We start from the raw sequence: 18098 nt of genomic DNA on the forward strand, positions 1-18098 counted from the left end.
TTACACACTCTTTAACACACACCTCTCTGATTTCACCTGAACTCACACTTTAATAAATTCACCTGCTGATCTTTATTCACACACAAGATACACGGCTTGTAATTCCTTCCGCAATGAGAAATGAAGTGCTGGAAAAACTACACGATGGAAATCAAGGTGTTGTAAAATGTAAAGCTCGTGTACGCCAAACAGTGTGGTGGCCCGGGCTGAGTCAACAAAACTCTGAGATGGTGATGCAGAACATGCATTCAAGAAAGACACAATCACAGTGAGCCACTCATGCCAACAGGATACCCTGCCCGCCCATGGCAGAGTGGGGGAAAACGTACCTTCTGGCTGTTGACTAGCACTCTAGATTTGTTGAGATTGCTTTGTTAAACAAAATCAAACGATGTCATTACTCACCTGAAATCTTTCTTCGCCCGTCATGGCATCCCAGAGGTCCTCATGTCTGGTAATAGGCGACAGTATTCAGGTCAAACCTTTGCAGACTTCACAGCAGCGTACGGCTTTAAGCACATCACAAGCAGTCCTAAGTTTCCGCAAAGTAATGGAGAAGCAGAAGGTGCTGTACAGACTGAAAAAAAGCAGCTGATCCATATCGAGCTCTTCTTGCCTATAAAGCTACACCACTGCACCACGTCTGCGAACCACATTGCCGATACTTCCATCGCAGCTGGAGCCGACACTGCCGGACGGCGCACTGCTTGCTCCAAAGGAAAGGGAGAAAAGAAATATTCTGTTTTTGTTTAAAAGGGGAGATGTAGTGTATTCATAATTGTCCCTGGTTGTGGCATCGCAAGAAATTAGTTGTTTTTATAAATATATGGGTATGCATAATAGTTATTATTCATAGATACCTACATCCCAAGTTCCTGTTATTCATCTGAAAGAAGCAGATAGAATGAGTGTTGTTACCATGGTAATGCCAGGAGAAGCAGTATTGGTTCTGTGTTACATTAATGTTGTAAGAAAGAGGAAGAAGAGAGGGTCCTGTAGGACGCAGTAAAATGGACACTGATGTTCTGAACATGCACTGAAAAGAAGGTTCAGTAAACAAGTCGCAACGATACTAAGGCTCAGTTATCTATTTTTGTTTTTGAAGATGCAACACTTGTTGTATGGGCTGTATGTGTTTATTGTTCGATTGTGTAATTACGTGTTGCACACTGGCAATGCATGCAGGTGGAAATAAAGTGAGTAAAGAGTTGGTCTTAGTGCACACAGTTGTCCCCCGTACTTATTCCGATTCAGAGTAAGAATCACACACAAACTATAACATGACAACACTGACTGGGTAGTTATCAGTGAAAGCAAAAACATTAACAACATTAAATGGAGTTAACAAGGAGCATATTACTGTTTTTAATGGTACAGTCACAGTAAGTGGGCAAAGAACTGCACATCAAAAATGACAGGAAGGTACCAATGGAAGCAACAGCTGAAGTCAATATGACATTAAAAGAGATTAAAACACCGATCCTGTGGTAAATATCAGAGAGCAACACTGACCTCTGTATATTCTTTTTACTGTTTAAATTTGAAATGTTTTTGCTTTAGTTCTTCAACCACGTGGCGCGTCCGTGTGGTCATTCTTTACTTCTGCTTGAGCCGAGTGATTCTTCTCACTGGACTCCTATAATGGTCTAATGATCATACTTGAAAGTGCAATAAAAGCCATCATAAAACATTAAGTGCATTCATTTTGACAAGAGTCACTACAAACAAATGGAAATGAGCACAGTATGCACCAGCTACAGTACAGTGCAAGCAAAAAAACCTACTCAGGGCATCAGTTTTTAACAGTTTAGTTTTAATACCTGAAACATTTGCACAGCACTTCATGTTAACAGTAGCTACATAAAAGCTCTATACTGACAGTTTTACACGTTAAATTCTTAAACAGCTTACAGTCTGTATGGGATTGTCTTTTGGATAAACTCTGATAGTCACAACCTCAATATTCAGCAGTATTGAACCCCCAAAACAGAAAGCTCTCTGCTGTAACATAAACAAACACCAGGAAAAGCTTTCTGGAAAAATGGTTTTGAAAAATACTAAACCATGGCTCCATTATGATGACTACAGCAACTACAGTGTGTTATTCGATTCAATTTCTCTTCTGAAGAACTGACCAATGGGTGTAAATGTTGTGGGCATGTTGTGAAGTTAACTCATAGACGAAGATAATATGACAGGCAGAAAAAAAAACAACACGACGCCCAACCAATGGGCAATCCAGTCCAATGGATTTCAGCTGATTTATCAACGAATGATAACTCAATGGAGCAGACTAAACCATAGCAACGTCTGTCTTTCACTGAAAGTCTCGTGAACTCTTTATGGACATCTTTGCAGTTCTTCCAGGAGGAAGAAGTGCTAGGATTTTTTCTAAACTAAGCATTTCAAATTTGCAGCAAAGAGGAAAAATATCTTAAAAATGTTTTCTACAGTAACAATCAAAATATTCACTGACAAACACCAGGGCTGAAAGAAGTATTTGGTTTAATAAATGCCCCTGCAGTATACAAACACTCCACTAGAAGTAAACCTTGCTAGGTTGTGAGCATCATTAATAAAGGTAATTACTCTGTTAAAAATATTCCCTGTGTTCCTGTTATATATTATGCTAATGAACTAAACTAGCCCTAGCATTTATATTCAGTTCATGAAATTACTTAAGCAATTTAGTGCAGTGAACGAGTGAAGCCGAGCTGATTTGAAGTCATTTACAATCTGCTGGGAAATATTTTCACTTGATTATCTGCAGTCGTTGAGCTCATGAGAACATCTGCATGGAGATCGTGTAAAAGAAATATCTATGGATTAAAGTTAATATACGGAGACAATTTTATTCAACATTACTGGTTACATTTTTGACATACAGGTTGAAGACTGGTGAAGAATGTTAAATTTAACACACTGTTCTAACATCTGGACCTCTCTGTGAAGGACTGAAGAGCTAAAGAAATGCCGTCTTCACTGGACCTTAATTTCTTGTCATCTCACATTTTGATAACGGTGATTAGGGGACAAACACACGTTGAGAATAATTTGCTTGTTTATGTGCATGGATAAAATCATACATGTAGCACTTGGAAAGAAAGCAACTGGGCATCTTTATGACACTTTTTATTTATCTTTGCATTTGGGATTTTTTAGACACATTTTTTTTCTCGGTTACTTTTTTGGCCTGTGTGGTCTTGTGTGGCATTTTCTCTCATAGTAATATTGTTCAGGGATTTTGTGTTTCCAGATGCCATTAAATGCCATCATACATGCATTATACACAGTGATATGTCTGTATGCTTTGAAGCCATGACAGTGCCCGTCATGTACACGTACAGCTTGGCTCCCTGTGCGTTTCTTGCTACATCCTGCAGAGCTGGGGTTGGTACACTCTTTGCCCCTTGAGTCACTGTGATGGGGGGAGAAGAAAATGGGGAAGAAGTCGAGACAGAGGAGGAGGGTGAGGAGTAATATTAGCTGAGGTGGAGGTGAAGACGAGGCGATGCCGACACTTGCCATTGCTGCGAAGCCCACGGTGGGCTGGACTCATGTTAAGGTGGTGTGCTGACAAGGCGTGTCTAGAAGAAGGGAGGAGACGACTCAGATTCAGAGATGGGATAAAAGTTTTGTGAGGACAAGGAAATGGAAGGAAATGAAGAGGATGGAGAGGGGGATCAAGGTGAAGAGCCTGATGGACAAACTGAAGGAGTTTTTCAGCAAAGAGTTCAGGAACGACAGGTAGGCACATCTGAAGGAGGCAGAGAAGGCTGAAGGTGAAGAAGCAGTGGAGGAGCAGGAAGAGGACAGGTTTGGAGGTCATCAGTGGCATCTGGGCAGTGAGAAGTGGACAGATGGGTGTTTCCTCGAGCTAGGCTTTAATCAGAGAAGCACGCAAAGCAACAACACAATGCTTTACTGCTTCTGCTGACAGCCTGCAAACACACACCGCGGGTTACAACAAATCAGTGGCAGTGACATGCACACGACAGAACATCACTTGATATATTTAAAAGTAGAATGGGAGGCAGAGCCTTCAGTTTTCAGGTCCATCTTTTATGGAACCAGCTTCCAGTTTGGATTCAGGAGACAGACACTATCTCTACTTTTAAGACTAGGCTCCTTTTTGACAAAGCTGGATCAGTTATGCTGCAGTAGACCGGTTGCTGGGGGCTTCTAATGATTCACTGAGCGTTTCTCCCTTTCTCACCCCTTTTCACTCACCATGTGTTTATAAATCACTCTGTTTTGGAGTTTGTAAGTGCTTTGTCTCTTTGTCTCTAGGGGCCACCGTAGATTTATGCAGTTAAACTAATTTCTAGAATAGAAACCAATGAGCAGTTTATTTGAAAGACCTGTGTTTTTTCTCTTTTGAATATTTATTATTTCTCATTAAGTACATACAAAAGTATTTCCTATCGGATTAATCAATGGAATGATCAATAGATTATTTGATTACTAAAATAATAAATAGCTGCAGCCCTTTTTCAATGCATCACTAAACAAGAACGGTAAAACATCCATGCAGTGCTTAAAGGATGGGAAACCTCTTCGTGCCATAAACATGAAGTGAATCAGTGGCAGATGTTTCCACAGAATTATTCATTTCTGTAAATGATGAATCCTGATGTGTTTGCGTCTAAAGAAATGGAGTTCTGAACTCAGAAAAACTCACTGCCAGATGAAGGATAGTTGTACAGGTTACATGCAGGTCAAGATTCACTCACTGATGTAGAAACTTCAGTGTCAAATTTGTCTAGTTTCAAGACATTACATGTTTAATTTCGATATAGGAGATGTCACTAAATCTCTAATGTATACAGGGAGTGTATCTTGACAGTACAGGGTACATCTAGAAACTTTAGGACGACGCACATCTGAAAAAAGAAGAACAGGACAAAAATCCACTGCAGAACACACACAAGTGCAATCAAAACATCAAACTCAATTTAAGGTCATTTCCTTGTCCATTATTACACAGCACCCAGCTATCCTGCTCCATTTGGACCACTTTGTGGACTCTCTCTCTACACACACAGTAGGTAGGTAGATGTGGTTGAAACAGCACCAGAGTCATGCAGTGCTTACATTTCTATCATGTAGAGCATGGTTTCTGCTTTTCTAATAGCACAGTTATATTGACTCTTGTCCCATATAGTTACAAGTATAGGTTTATTGACTTGAGTTGGAGACAACTGAATTGAATTGAAGCTTCAGTATATTTATTATAAAACTATCATTTATGTTTTTGCACTGTGAGGTGCAACTGTAGAAGAATATAATGATGGTTGACACAAAAAACCAACAACAAAAACACCAAACAAGAATACAAATCCTTGAAACATTAGATGAACTCCTCTTTAGTCTACGATGACTCAGAGCTGTTAACCTCAGGTGTCCTCAAACTTCATTTACCTGGCTGGCCTGTTTCTGGGTGAACTGCTGCTGGCCCTTAGGAGTCTTTTCTGGTGATCCAGAGGCACGGTGAGATTTGGCATGAGATCGCAGAGCAGAAGAGCTGGAGGTGCTGCTGGAGGTCTGCCATTTACAAAAGTAAACAAAAGGTTAGTATGAGACAATGGTGGATAAACTACATTTATATAGCCCTTTTACTAGTCAAAGCTAAAAACTATACTGTGTGTTGCTGAAAAACATGTAGGAGATACAGAATGTTTTTACAAGATTCAATTAGAAGCAGTCAAGAGCTTTAGATTAAAGCATAAATCAAGATTACAGATGACATCGGACATTTAATGACACTGTAGAAAAAATAAAAATGCATGAAAATCAATGCTGCTGCCAATCACTGACCCATCTCAGGGGAGCTGCCATTTTTTCTTTCTTTTTGGTTTTTACGATAAAAAAAACAAGCAATTAAGCTGTGTATTCATACTGGCCTTTAAAGTAAAAAGAATTATAAATAATTTTTGGTATCTACTGAAGTAGTTTTAAAAGACTGAGTCATTTAAAGTGGAAAAAATCTTGACTTCTTCTTCTTCTAAAGCAGTAGAATTTTTAAGGATCACCCTCTCACATAGTACTGTTTTCCTTTTCAAACATCAGCAACAGCAGCAAAGAATTTCCCTGAAAGGCATACACGAAGAAGAAAAAGGCAAACAGCAATGCAGAACCCACACTTGTGTTCAGAAAACCTAGGTTATGGTAGGAAAACAACTTTCCATCGGAGATGTGATTAAATGCATCAGTTTTCTTGTTAATTTTGGGTAGTTTGAAGATTTGTCTGTGAGAGGAATTCAAAGCTGGTGAAAGACAAATTCAAAGAACACAGAGGTAGATGGTAACGCTGCCCACCACCATCCCAGCAAACTGCAGTGAAACAGCTGGGCAGAGGAATATCAGACCTGTTTCTTGATGCCGTTTCTTTCGCTGGCGCGTGCAGTCTGGGGTTTGGCTCTCTTTCTCTCAGGTGGATTTGGACCCTTAGTGATCTGAGTCGCTGACCTTTTGGACGGACTTCTCTCTCGTTCTTGTTTGACTTTTCTTTTAAGCTGAGCTTTGTCAGCTGAGTCACATAAAGAAGCAGGGGCAGTTATACTCTCCACACTGATTTCCAACTGTTTAATCGACTTCTCGAGACTGTCTATAGAGTCGAACGCATTTTTGCAGAGCTCCTCTACCCGGTTATGTGACTCTGAATGTCTGGTATTAATATAAGAGGAGATATTGTCTCTGTCGCAGGCGCTGCTTTCGTCCAACTTCATTTGTTCCATTTTATTAATTTTAAACATCTGCGATTTATTTGTCTGGCTCTTGGTCTCCTTGACTGTTGTGCCACATGCTGCTACTTCCTCCTCATCAACAACAACTTCTTGTTTGCCCCTGTTTCCTGTTTTGATAGCCTGGCTAAATGCTGTCAGTCTTTTTTTAGGGAACTTGAATTTGAATTTCCTTTTTGTCTCAGTTTTTTTAAGTGAAGGTGATTCAGTCTGGCCCTGGTTTTCAAGAGCGGAGCTTTTATCTGTTGAAGGTCCTTCATGCTGTATTTGTGGAGGATTCTGACCATCTCCTGTCGTGAGCGATCCCATATTAATATTCGCGATACTACTTTTTCTAATACCCTGTTCCTCTTCCTCCTGGTTTGTCTTTTCCTCATCTGAAATGCTCTCTGGAGAAAAAATCCCACCAGTATCTTCCTCACTTTCAAAGATTGTAGACAGCCGCTTGTAGGCCGACTGAAAGTCCACGGGCTGGTTCAAGAAAACAATAATAGGTTTTCTGTCAAACTGATCATTACCGTCCTCAAAACCATGGTTCTCATGTCCTACATAGGTGGGCTCACCAGCGGTGTCCCCAGATACTGTTTGTATTTGAGAGCCATTCATTTTGGCTGAGGTTTCCTCTTTGGACTGTGGTCTGACTCTGGTCTTGGAGATTATACGGCTATATTTACAAATCTGAGGCGGTGGAGGGGGCGGTCCCTCACCAGCCTCATCACAGCTCAGGCTACCTCCGTCTTCTGTGTATTGCAGCTGGTTACCTGTTACTGTTTGTTCCCGGTTCCCCTGCTTGCTACTACAATCTAAGATGGGTGACAATGGGGAAGGTTTTGTAACGGAGGTTGAAGTTACACACTCCTGGTCAGGCCTCAGTGATGCATTCTGCTGGACTGGTGGACCTGATGTCCTCTCGTTTTCACTGGATTCTAAAGTTAGAACCACCATCACATTGGACTTCTTCTCTGACGCTTCTTTGGCGGTTTCATTCATGTCTTTGGGACTTTTGGCACATCCTTGAATGTTTTCTTTCTGTAGAGTAACAACTGTTGTAACCTTGACCTTCTTTTCTTTTGTGGCTGGCGACGATACCTGTCCAACAAACTCTTTCACTTGATTAGGAGTTCTGACATTTTCTTTCTGTGAAACTCTTCCTACTCTAAGTTCATCTAGTTTTATATCTTTGTCCTGACTTGATGTTGGCTCCTCCTCATCAGTCTGGAAACGTTTAACATCTTTTAAAGTTCCCAGTGGAAATATCTCCACATCCTTTACTGTTGGACAAGAAGGCACTTGTTCAATTACCGTCTCCACTTTGTTCTCAGTGAGACTGTTTTCCCCACCTTCTCTGTTTGCTTTTAGTCCAGCTGCTGCTATGAGAGGGTAGTCATTTGTAAAGCACAGCTGAGGGTCTGACTGTTGGTCACATGTTGCTAACTCATTAGCTACTTGTGAGTTTAGAGACGTCCTCTCCTTTTTTGCATTTTGTTTATTTCCAACTGATGAGTGATTCTTATTTGTCAGTTCTGTCACCTATGAACAGAAAAGGTAAAATGAAACAACAACAGAAACAGTACATATTTCGCCTTTTCTGCACAATAATTACTTTAAATTTACATCCATGTTTTCTCAGTACAATCATTCATTATTTTACTTTAAATGTAATACAGCAATGATCAGAGCCGATATATGACAATGATGATTTTTTGAATAGCTCTTGAGACAGAATAAATGACTTTTTTTCCTTAGAGAAGGCTTTGGCACACTAATCCTCTATTGCGATGCATGGTGCTGCCACCACCATATTTAACCCATAAACTGATATGAAAAAACCCACAACTCTGTGTTTAGCAATAAATGGTTTAAGGGTGAAAGAAAGTTTGATCCCAGTTTAAAAGGAAATTAATTATTTGAAGAGTCAAAGAACGCGAACAGCTACAGTTTATTTTTCCAAAAAGGTAGGTACAGAGCACGAACAGCACGGGCAGCATGTTTATGAAGAAAGGAACCTTCTCATATGGGCTAAGAAAAACTAAAACTTCATTTTACTCCTAATTCCTCACTGTAATCTTTTTTTTCTTCTTGTTTTTGTAATAGGAAATTAAAAAATCAAAGTGACAGGAATATAATGCAAACAGTTCATTTCAGCCACGATTTAAACAGAATTACATGAGAATGTAACAAACTTCCAGATGAGTTAAACCAGAGCTAACAAAAAACACATAAAGGCCAACCTCTATATTGTAACAATATTTCACACTGCACATAATGACAAATGGTAAAGTAAATGGACTGGTTCTTATAAAGAGCTTTTACTCTACCTGAGCACTGAAAACACAACATGCCTCATTGACCCATTCATACAAGCACGTTTTTAGGCTTAAGTGCTTTCAAGCTAACATTCACACTTGGAGGGATGCATCAGAGGAGTCAGGGACTGAACCACTGAATAGTAAATGATCTGCTCTACCTCCTGAGCTACAGCCACCCCATATGTTTACACAGTGTCCATCTCTAACTACAAAAATCAGTATCTTACAGCAAATACAGCAGAACACTGTCCAGTGATGCTCACTGGAAATTTATTTTTCTGAAACAGGTTTAATGTTTGTTTGTCATGACAAATTCATCATTAACAGGAAAACAATTAAAGTTCAGCTTTTGTCAGTTAAAAGCAGAGAAAATCCTGAAATTATTAGTCAAAGCAGAAGCATGTTTAGTCCACTTAGGGCAGGCTAAACTAAAACACAAACCTGGATTTTTAACTGTTAGATTTAGCTTTCCATAGGCTCATCTCAGTATTAGCAACCTGGTGTTTTCTTCAGATTAAAAATTTTATCTTAAAAATAACTATTTATTTAGTATACCTGCAGTTCTTTCAAGACTTTCTCCTCTTCCTCCTCCCCCTCTTGTCTTTGTGCTGACACTGCAGCAGGGGCAGAGGTGGATATAGCCAGATGTGCAGCAGTGCACATCTGGGATTTGTGTTTGACCTCTGGTGGCTGTCGTGGAGGTTTGAGCTGAGGAACTAGAGGTAGCTCTTTTCCTTTATCATCTTCATCCTGTGCAGACTGCTTGTGAAACACAGAACAGAATGAATTTAGGTGTCTTCTGTCACTGAGAAAGCTCATTGTCTAAAACCATTGGAGTCACTTCATCTTTTTTAAACAAGAATGCGCTGTTGGCTGTTGTGAAAGGATGTGTAACATTAATTAAACTACAATTTGAAGTCATAGGTTTAACATTTTGTCACCCTGACCAGTTCGCCAAAGGGCTAACACAGACACTAGTAATAAACTACTACTAATAAAAAACATACAACTGTCGCTCTAACTTCAGGGTTTGTTGTACTAAAATTAATCTGTGGTTTGATTTATTTACTCAGTTACTCTTTTGAACATAGTGCAGTGTTTCAATGTTAAGTGTGAAGAACTAAAAAGAAAGTGCTTATTTGTTGCTTAGATTGTCTGTTTGGGAGACAGACTGTTGGAGTCAAATTGTTAAATGTTGTCAGTGTGTTACTTAAATTTGTAAGTCTTGGTTCAAACTGTATGATCAAAGACATTCCTTTGTTTCTGACTCCCTCCCCAGCTCCTCCATCAGATTGCCAGATGGAGAAGCATGATTTGTCACTCCAGAGAACACGTCTGCTCAAGAGTACAGTGGTGGCGGGGGTTGACGTAGGAGCAGCGACATGTAAAGACGCGTGGCTGAGTTGCTCTGTGGGGATACGCTATTTTTTCATATAAATACTGTGACATTGGGCACTAACGCGTTATCGGTCATCAGCTGAGTTACCACTGCAAATGTGCGCATCGCCCAAGGGAACTTTACAACAATGTCAGGGTCCAAAAACACCAGAAAGACTGATGGAGCCAAGGCAATTGATAGCAATGCTACATCCCCGGACACGGCCGCGCTAATGGCTGCCATGGCTAACTCGGAGAAGAATGTAGTCGCCAAAATTTCTACGCTGGAAGCAAAAGTCGAGACCAAGTGCCAAGCTCTCAATGAGCTGATCGATTCGCTTTGCAGCAATGTTTCTGACCAAATAGATGAAGTGCGGACTGAACTTTGTGCTAAGATTGATGCTCTAGCAACTACCTGCACTGACCACCATAGCTGGCTAACTAGCCTGGAAGAAGATGCAAACACGTATTCGGACCGGGCTGTGGACTTGGAGAAGCAAGTTCACGATCTGAAAGAAATTGTGTCAGCTCTTTCGGACAACACCAAAGACCTTGAGGGGAGACAGCGCAGATGCAACATTCGAATATTTGGCGTGAGAGAGCACTTTGAGACTGGGACGCACCCTGTCAACTCTGTGGCCCAGCTACTAAAGGAGGTTTTGGCCCTGGATACCGCTCCGACACTGGATCGGGCACATCGCAGCCTCCAGCCCATCCCTGCGAGAGACCAGAGACCCAGGCCACTTATTGTCAAATTTCATTACGTTCAAGAAAAGGAGGAGGTAAACAGTCCCCTGACGCATGATGGAGTCAAAATCCTAATTTTCCCGGACCTGCCATCTGCAGTCGCGAAGAGACGGGGGGCCTTTAAAGAAGTTAAAGATCTACTGCGCGGATGTCGGGGTGTGAGATTCCGGATGCTATACCCAGCGAAGCTGAGGATTTCTTCTCCTCTTGGTGAGGAAATATTCACCAATCCAACGGCTGCTAAAGACTACGTCAGGAATCGCATCTTGGCTGTGTGTGGGAATCAAGACACGGGCTGAGTGGACTGTGCGACCTCAGTTGCTTTTTGACTCTCTATTGTTCACTGACTCAGACTGCACTTTAGAGAGGTTTGAACTTTTGCTTCTTTCATAATTTAATAGGTCTGCAAATAATTGTTTATCACTGAGTGAAGTAATCGACCAAGAGAAGTCACGTGTGCCTTTCCAATCTGCCAGATGTCTAACAACTGGGTCATAGTTGGCGTTCCCTGCTAGGGGCAACTTTTGTATTTGGGGAGTGAAGACACATGTTGGATATAAGCTCTTTTTGTTTTTGTTTTTGTCTGTCCCGTTTGGATCTTTTGCCATCAGAATTATTGTCTAAAGGCAAAGAAAGATGCCCAACTGCTTTACTGTACCAAATGGACCATCCCAGCCTTCCGTATTGGTCTATTTGATTCACCTTTGCTTTTATTGTTTATTTCATTTTCATTTGCTGAGCACGGGACAGACTTGACTGGGGAGAAGAAAAGGGAGAAAGAAGGAGGGAAAGAAAAAGAGCGGGGGATATAAGCTCTTTTGGGGGGCAGGGCGTAGTTTGCTCCCGATTTGTGGGAGTTGCGTTTATAGTTACTCTGGGTTTTTACTTTTGCTCTTTTGTTTTTTTTTTATTTTTTTAATTTCTTTTTTTCTTGTTGGCTGCAGTTTTGTGCGTATACTTACCCCAAATTATTGTTCAGCTTGCCTGTCATGATTGTCTTGAAAGTGTGAATATAGCCAACTGTGTAACCAAAAGTGCTGCAACTACACCTGATTCTACTAAATTTATTACATGGAATGTGAAAGGCCTAAATAATTTTAGAAAATGCAAAAGGATATTCACTCATGTGTCAACTTTCAAACCGGACATTGTCTTTCTACAGGAGACACATCTGTGTTCCACGCAAAGCAAGAGGCTGACACAAAGTTGGGTTTCCCAGGTCTACCATTCTGGATTTAAATCGCGGGGGTTGCCATTCTTGTTAGGAAAAATTTTCCCTTCATCACCTCAAATGTAAAATGTGATGTGAATGGTCGCTTTCTGATAGTTACTTGTAAGCTCCACAACACTCCAGTTATCTTGGTAAATACTTATGCACCAACTTGGGACAATCCACAATTTTTTATAAGACTAATTGGCCTGCTGCCAGACTTCAATACGCATCACCTGATTATGGGCGGGGATCTGAATCTGGTATTCGATCCCAACCTTGACAGGTCTAAGCCGCGTCAGTCTACTGGGACCTCCAGATCAGTGTCCGTTCTGAACACATTTCTTCAAAACTATGGCATTTCAGATCCACTGCGTATCACTGAGCCCTTAGCAAAATACGATTCCTTCTTCTCCCCCGTGCATCATTCGTATTCCAGGATTGATTATTTCCTTCTGGATATTTTATTATTATCCCAAGGGTCACTATGTGTAAATATCATGTAATTGTAATTTCTGATCATGCACCAGTGCAGGTTGATATCGCATATCCAAACGTGTGCGCAAGGCAGCGGTTCTGGAAATTTGACTCAGCATTAATGTCAGATGAGGAGTTTTGCAAGTTCATTGAACACCACATCGAGCTTTTTCTAGAAACAAATAACACTCCAGATGTTTCAAAATCTATAATTTGGGAGTCGCTAAAAGCATATCTGCGGGGCCAAATTATTTCTTTTTCGTCTTATAAGAATAAAAAGCAAAACAAACGGCTCTGAGAGCTGACAGAGCTCATAGCTAACATTGACACACAATATGCTACCTGTCCAACCGCTGATTTATATAAGCAGAAGGTACTGCTGCAGTCTGAATTTGACACCCTCTCAATTAAAGAAACTGAGAAGCTCCTACTTAGATCAAGACATCATAAATACGAGCATGGTGAAAAAGCAGGTAGATATCTTTCGCATCAGCTTCGTCAATCCGCCGCAGCTCAGTCTATACCCGACATACAGTTAGACTCCGGTCAGGTGGTAACACACCCTGACGGAATTAATGCTGCTTTCAAGTTATTTTATCAGGATCTCTATACTTCCCGCACTGATTATTCAGAGGCTGACTTGGATTCCTTTTTGAGGAACATAGATACTCCCACTATTAACCCAGACCAACGTGAGCTACTAGAAAGACCTATTACCTCTGCGGAAATATTGCAGGCAGTTAATTCCTTGTAAAATGGCAAGGCACCGGGCCCAGACGGCTTCTCGTGTGATTTCTATAAATGCTTTGCTGGCAAGTTAGTTTCTTTACTGTCTGAGGTTTTTTCAGAAATTCAGGCAACAAGCACGTTGCCTCAAACTCTGTCCCAAGCCACTGTCTCTTTAATACTCAAAAAAGACAAGGACCCTCAAAAATGTGGATCCTATCGCCCCATTAGTCTACTGAATGTGGATTATAAGATCCTCACAAAAGCTCTTGCACTTCGTATTGAGAAGGTAGTACCTTCTATTATACATGAGGACCAAACAGGCTTTATAGTGAACCACCAGTCATATTTCAATATCAGACGGCTGTTAAATATCCTATATTCTGACCATTCAGTTGATCACCCCGAGATAATAGTCTCACTGGATGCCGAGAAGGCTTTTGACTGCGTGGATTGGCAATATCCGTTCTCCGTTTTGAAAAAAATTTGGCTTCGGTTCTAATTTTATTTCATGGATCAGGACTCTGTACTCAGCGCCCCTGTCTTCAGTCTGCACCAATAAGACCATTTCAGAATACTTTTCCGTACATAGAGGTACCCGACAGGGATGCCCCTTAAGCCCCCTGCTATTCAATCTGGCAATAGAGCCGCTGGCAGCAGCATTGAGAACGGACCCCAGAATAAGGGGGATCACTATTCATAAGTGCTCCTTGTATGCAGACGATCTCCTTCTGTATATTACAGATCCGGAGGCATCAATTCCTTCAGTTCTGGACCTCATTGGATCCTTTGGCCGCCTGTCTGGTTACAGTTTGAACCTGGCTAAAAGCACAATGTTCCCTATTAACAGTCTGGCAAAGGAGGCTGACTACTCAGCCTTTCAGTTTAGACTGGAACACTCCTCATTCACCTATTTGGGTATTCAAATCACAGACACTTATCAGGATTTTTTTAAATAAAATTTTACCCCTTTATTAGAGAAAACAAAATTGGTTTTGGCACGCTGGTCAGCATTACCCATCTCTCTTGCTGGGCGGGTCAACACAATTAAAATGGTAGTCTTGCCTCGATTCATGTACCTCTTCCAGATGATACCCCTTTTTCTTCCTAAAACCTTTTTCACCCAGTTAGACGGACTCATATCATCTTTTATTTGGGACAAAAAAGTTCCAAGAAAATCCCTGTTACAGTGTTCTAAGTCGGAAGGCAGCCTGGCCCTACCAAACTTTATGTATTATTGTTGGGCTGCCAATATTGTGAAACTATCCACCTGGATGCGGGCTTTTAGGGAGGGCAGAGGGCCGCCTTGGTCCACTATGGAGCTAGACGGTAATCTCACCATATCCCCTGTTGCAATACTGTGTTCAGGTCTACCAGTCAGTCGCAATGTTAATTTTAAAAATCCTGTGGTTAAGAACTCTCTCAATGTCTGGTTTCAGGGTCGACGACATTTCGGGCTGAGGCGGTCACTTGTCTGCTCCCCTATTGCATCAAATCATCTTTTTTTTACCAGCTCAGAGCGATGCAGGGTTCAAGGTTTGGTACAGCAGAGGAATTATCTGCTTCTCTGATCTGTTTGTTAAAGGGTCATTTTTATCCTTTGAAACATTATCTAAAGATTTTGGAGTGCTTTACCTTGTAAAGCACTTTGTGACATATGTCTGTGAAAGGTGCTATATAAATAAACTTTACTTACTTACTTACTAATTCCAAAGACTCACTTCTTTAGATACTTACAAGCGCGTAGCTTTGTAGTTAAACACTTCACTTCTTATCCAAGTCTACCTAATGACTGTCCACTTGAGGATTGTCTGCAATTTCAATCTATTGCTAGAGGCCACATCTCTAAAATATATAGCACACTGCAGCATATAAAGGCAGACTGTGTCCACAGCCAGAAACACCTGGGAGCTGGACTTAAACCTCCAGATCCCAGACGACCTATGGGACCTTAGTGTGAGCAGGATGCATGAATCCTCAATCTGTATACGGCATTGTATAATACAGTTTAAAATTCTTCACCGGGCATACCTAACCAAAGCTAAACTAGCCAAAATATACAATACCTCTGATGATAGATGTCCGAGGTGCAAGCAATCACCCGCCACTATGAGCCATATGTTCTGGACTTGCTCTGATTTGAACCGGTTATTTTATATGTGTGTGGGAAAACAATTGATCCCAATCCGATGACAGCAGTCTTTGGTGTACTCCCAAACCACCACGGGATAACTTCTTATCAAATGAATGCAGTGGCTTTCTCATCTGTCCTGGCACGCAGGCTAATTCTTCTTAAATTGAAGGATTCAGGTCCGCCAGTGTTTGTTCAGTGGGTGAGAGAGGTGATGAGGTGCTTGCAGATAGAGCATCTGAGATACAGTTTGAGAGGGTCTCAAAGTAAATACTACAAAACCTGGTCATCCTTTGTTGAATATGTGGAGAAGTCGTCATTTACTGAAGTATGATGTATTACTGCTTTTATGTGTGTTTGGGTTTTTTTCTCTTTCTTTCTTTAAACCCACCTACTATCTGTAGCAAGCCAAAAAGAACTGCGCACAATGCAGCCCCCCTTTTATTTATGTATTTATTCTATTCTATTTTTGTTTGTTTTGTTCTTTGGTGGGTTTTGTGGGGGGGGTGTTGTTGTTGTTGTTGTTTTTTTGCCTTGTTCACATGGTAGTTTTTATTTGTTTGTGCCCATAGATTATACGTTTTCCTGCATCCAACTGGTTTGCACTGTGTGGCGCAACCGGTTTCACAATGGCTGTGTTTGTAATCACAATTTGAGTTGTATTTTTCTGTACTTTTGTCATATTGGAAGATCATAAATAAAGTTGTCAAAAAAAAAAAAAAGAGTACTGCATCCAACACTTTACATTGTACTTGTGATATAAAGCTTCAGAAATGTTTGTAGTGCTTTTGCACAAGTCTGCTTGGTGCTTGATTCTAAATACCTGTGGCCACGGAAGTGATTGGAACACCTGAATTTAATGTGGATGAGTGAATCCCTCCAACAAAATAGTGTTCAGGTTGTTTTCATTCTTTTCTCCTAGCTTGTTCTTTATTGTGACTCTTCTTTATATAATGTAAAACATTTCAAAAACAAAAGATAGTATTTTAAGAAAGTATTTTTGTGGGAAAATGTATAATGTACTTCCACTTGGCAATAGTTAGCGTGTAAAGTTATTCATGTCAGGAGGGTGACGGGCCAGACTGGAAGTGTCCATGGTACACCTGTCTTAGCTGAAGGCACAACAAACCTGGGCTCCAACAGGCTCTTTCCTAGTTACAAAGACCACCTCTCCTGACCTTCCTGTTGTGAGACCTGAAGTGACAGCATGGATTCTGAGAAGACAATAAAACAAATACAAATATTAGGTGAATTGTGATTTTAACCAGTAGAAAGTCCTTCCTGATGCTCAGTGATCAACTGACCTCCGTGGAGGAGGAGGAGGAGGGCTCTTGCCTGCCCTGTCTGGACTGTGCTTCATCTCCTTGTCTAAGCTGGAGCGGCGTGGTTTTTCCACCTGTGGCCGGCTGCTGCACTTGGCACCAGGAGAAGCTGATGAGGTAGCTGAAAGACCAACCGATGACTGAAGGTCCACAGCGGCTGCAGGAAGCTGTGACACTGCTGCTGGAGCTAAACACATCACAATGTTGTCATTTAATAAACTGTCTTTCATATAAATGACAAAGAAAGTAGATTAATGTCTGCCTATTTTGAAATGTTTAATCAGCCTGGTTTCATCATGATGCCATTCAAGATGATCTTGAAACTGCTTTGAGAAGCTACTCTGCTCACTTAAAGGAACAATGAATGAAATTAACAACATGTGCACTAGAGGGACAACTGTGAGACAACTCCCAAAACAGGAAAGGTTTTATAAGATAAGATAAGATAAGATAAGATAACCTTTATTAGTCCCACACGTGGGAAATTTGTTTTGTCACAGCAGGAAGTGGACAGTGCAAAAGTTATGAGGCAAAAATTAGAATACAATAAGAATAAATACAGTACACAACTGTACAGAATAGAATAAAATAAAATACTATATACAGTAGAATAAAATAAAATAAATATACAATAAGATAAAAATAGAATACAAATACAAATACTATATACAACTGAGTAAAAATACAACGATGACAGAAAGGATTATTGCACTTAGTATTATAGGTGGAAGCCACTGACATTTTTCCTCTCCTCATCTTTTCTGACTGTTGTTTCAGTAGTTTTGCATTTGGCTAGAGTCAGTGTGCCTACTGGTCCCACAAGGTGATACTTGGACCCTACAGAAGTCACAAAGGTAGTCCAACTCCTCCAGGAGTGTCTTTCAGCAGAGTCTCAAGAGCATGGAGGGGATTCCATGAGACAGGCAGTTACCCTATGAGAGAAGGAGGGGTCCGTCGAAAATCCTTAACCCATCAGCAAGGTCAGCAAGGAATAGCGTGAGTGCTGACAAAGTTACAAAATGACCTCCATCAGGCCACTGGTGTGAATGTCTCTGA

The 18098-nt window shown here is 40.9% G+C and overlaps 1 protein-coding gene across 2 annotated transcripts in view; it reads right to left on the reverse strand.

Annotated features, from left to right (window-relative positions):
• Positions 1-2101: 2101 nt before the first annotated feature.
• LOC146648767 (uncharacterized) overlaps positions 2102-18098 on the reverse strand; it is a 68193-nt gene continuing 52196 nt past the window's right edge. Inside the window, exons 18-23 of one of the 2 annotated variants that reach the window (XM_085388477.1) lie at positions 17025-17229; positions 16850-16934; positions 9608-9811; positions 6369-8273; positions 5422-5544; positions 2102-3587 (exon numbers count right to left, since the gene is read on the reverse strand). In XM_085388477.1, the coding sequence (XP_085244603.1) occupies positions 3561-3587; positions 5422-5544; positions 6369-8273; positions 9608-9811; positions 16850-16934; positions 17025-17229 (2549 nt within the window). In that variant the 3' untranslated portion in view covers positions 2102-3560. Of the gene's footprint in view, positions 3588-5421; positions 5545-6368; positions 8274-9607; positions 9815-16849; positions 16935-17024; positions 17230-18098 lie in introns of both variants that reach the window. The other variant, XM_085388476.1, reaches the window with a different exon arrangement.

Source organism: Rhamphochromis longiceps, linkage group LG18 (genome assembly GCF_057381845.1).
Source record: "Rhamphochromis longiceps isolate RC_006_pf linkage group LG18, R_longiceps_female_GT1.1, whole genome shotgun sequence".
Classification (NCBI taxonomy): Eukaryota; Metazoa; Chordata; class Actinopteri; order Cichliformes; family Cichlidae; genus Rhamphochromis; species Rhamphochromis longiceps.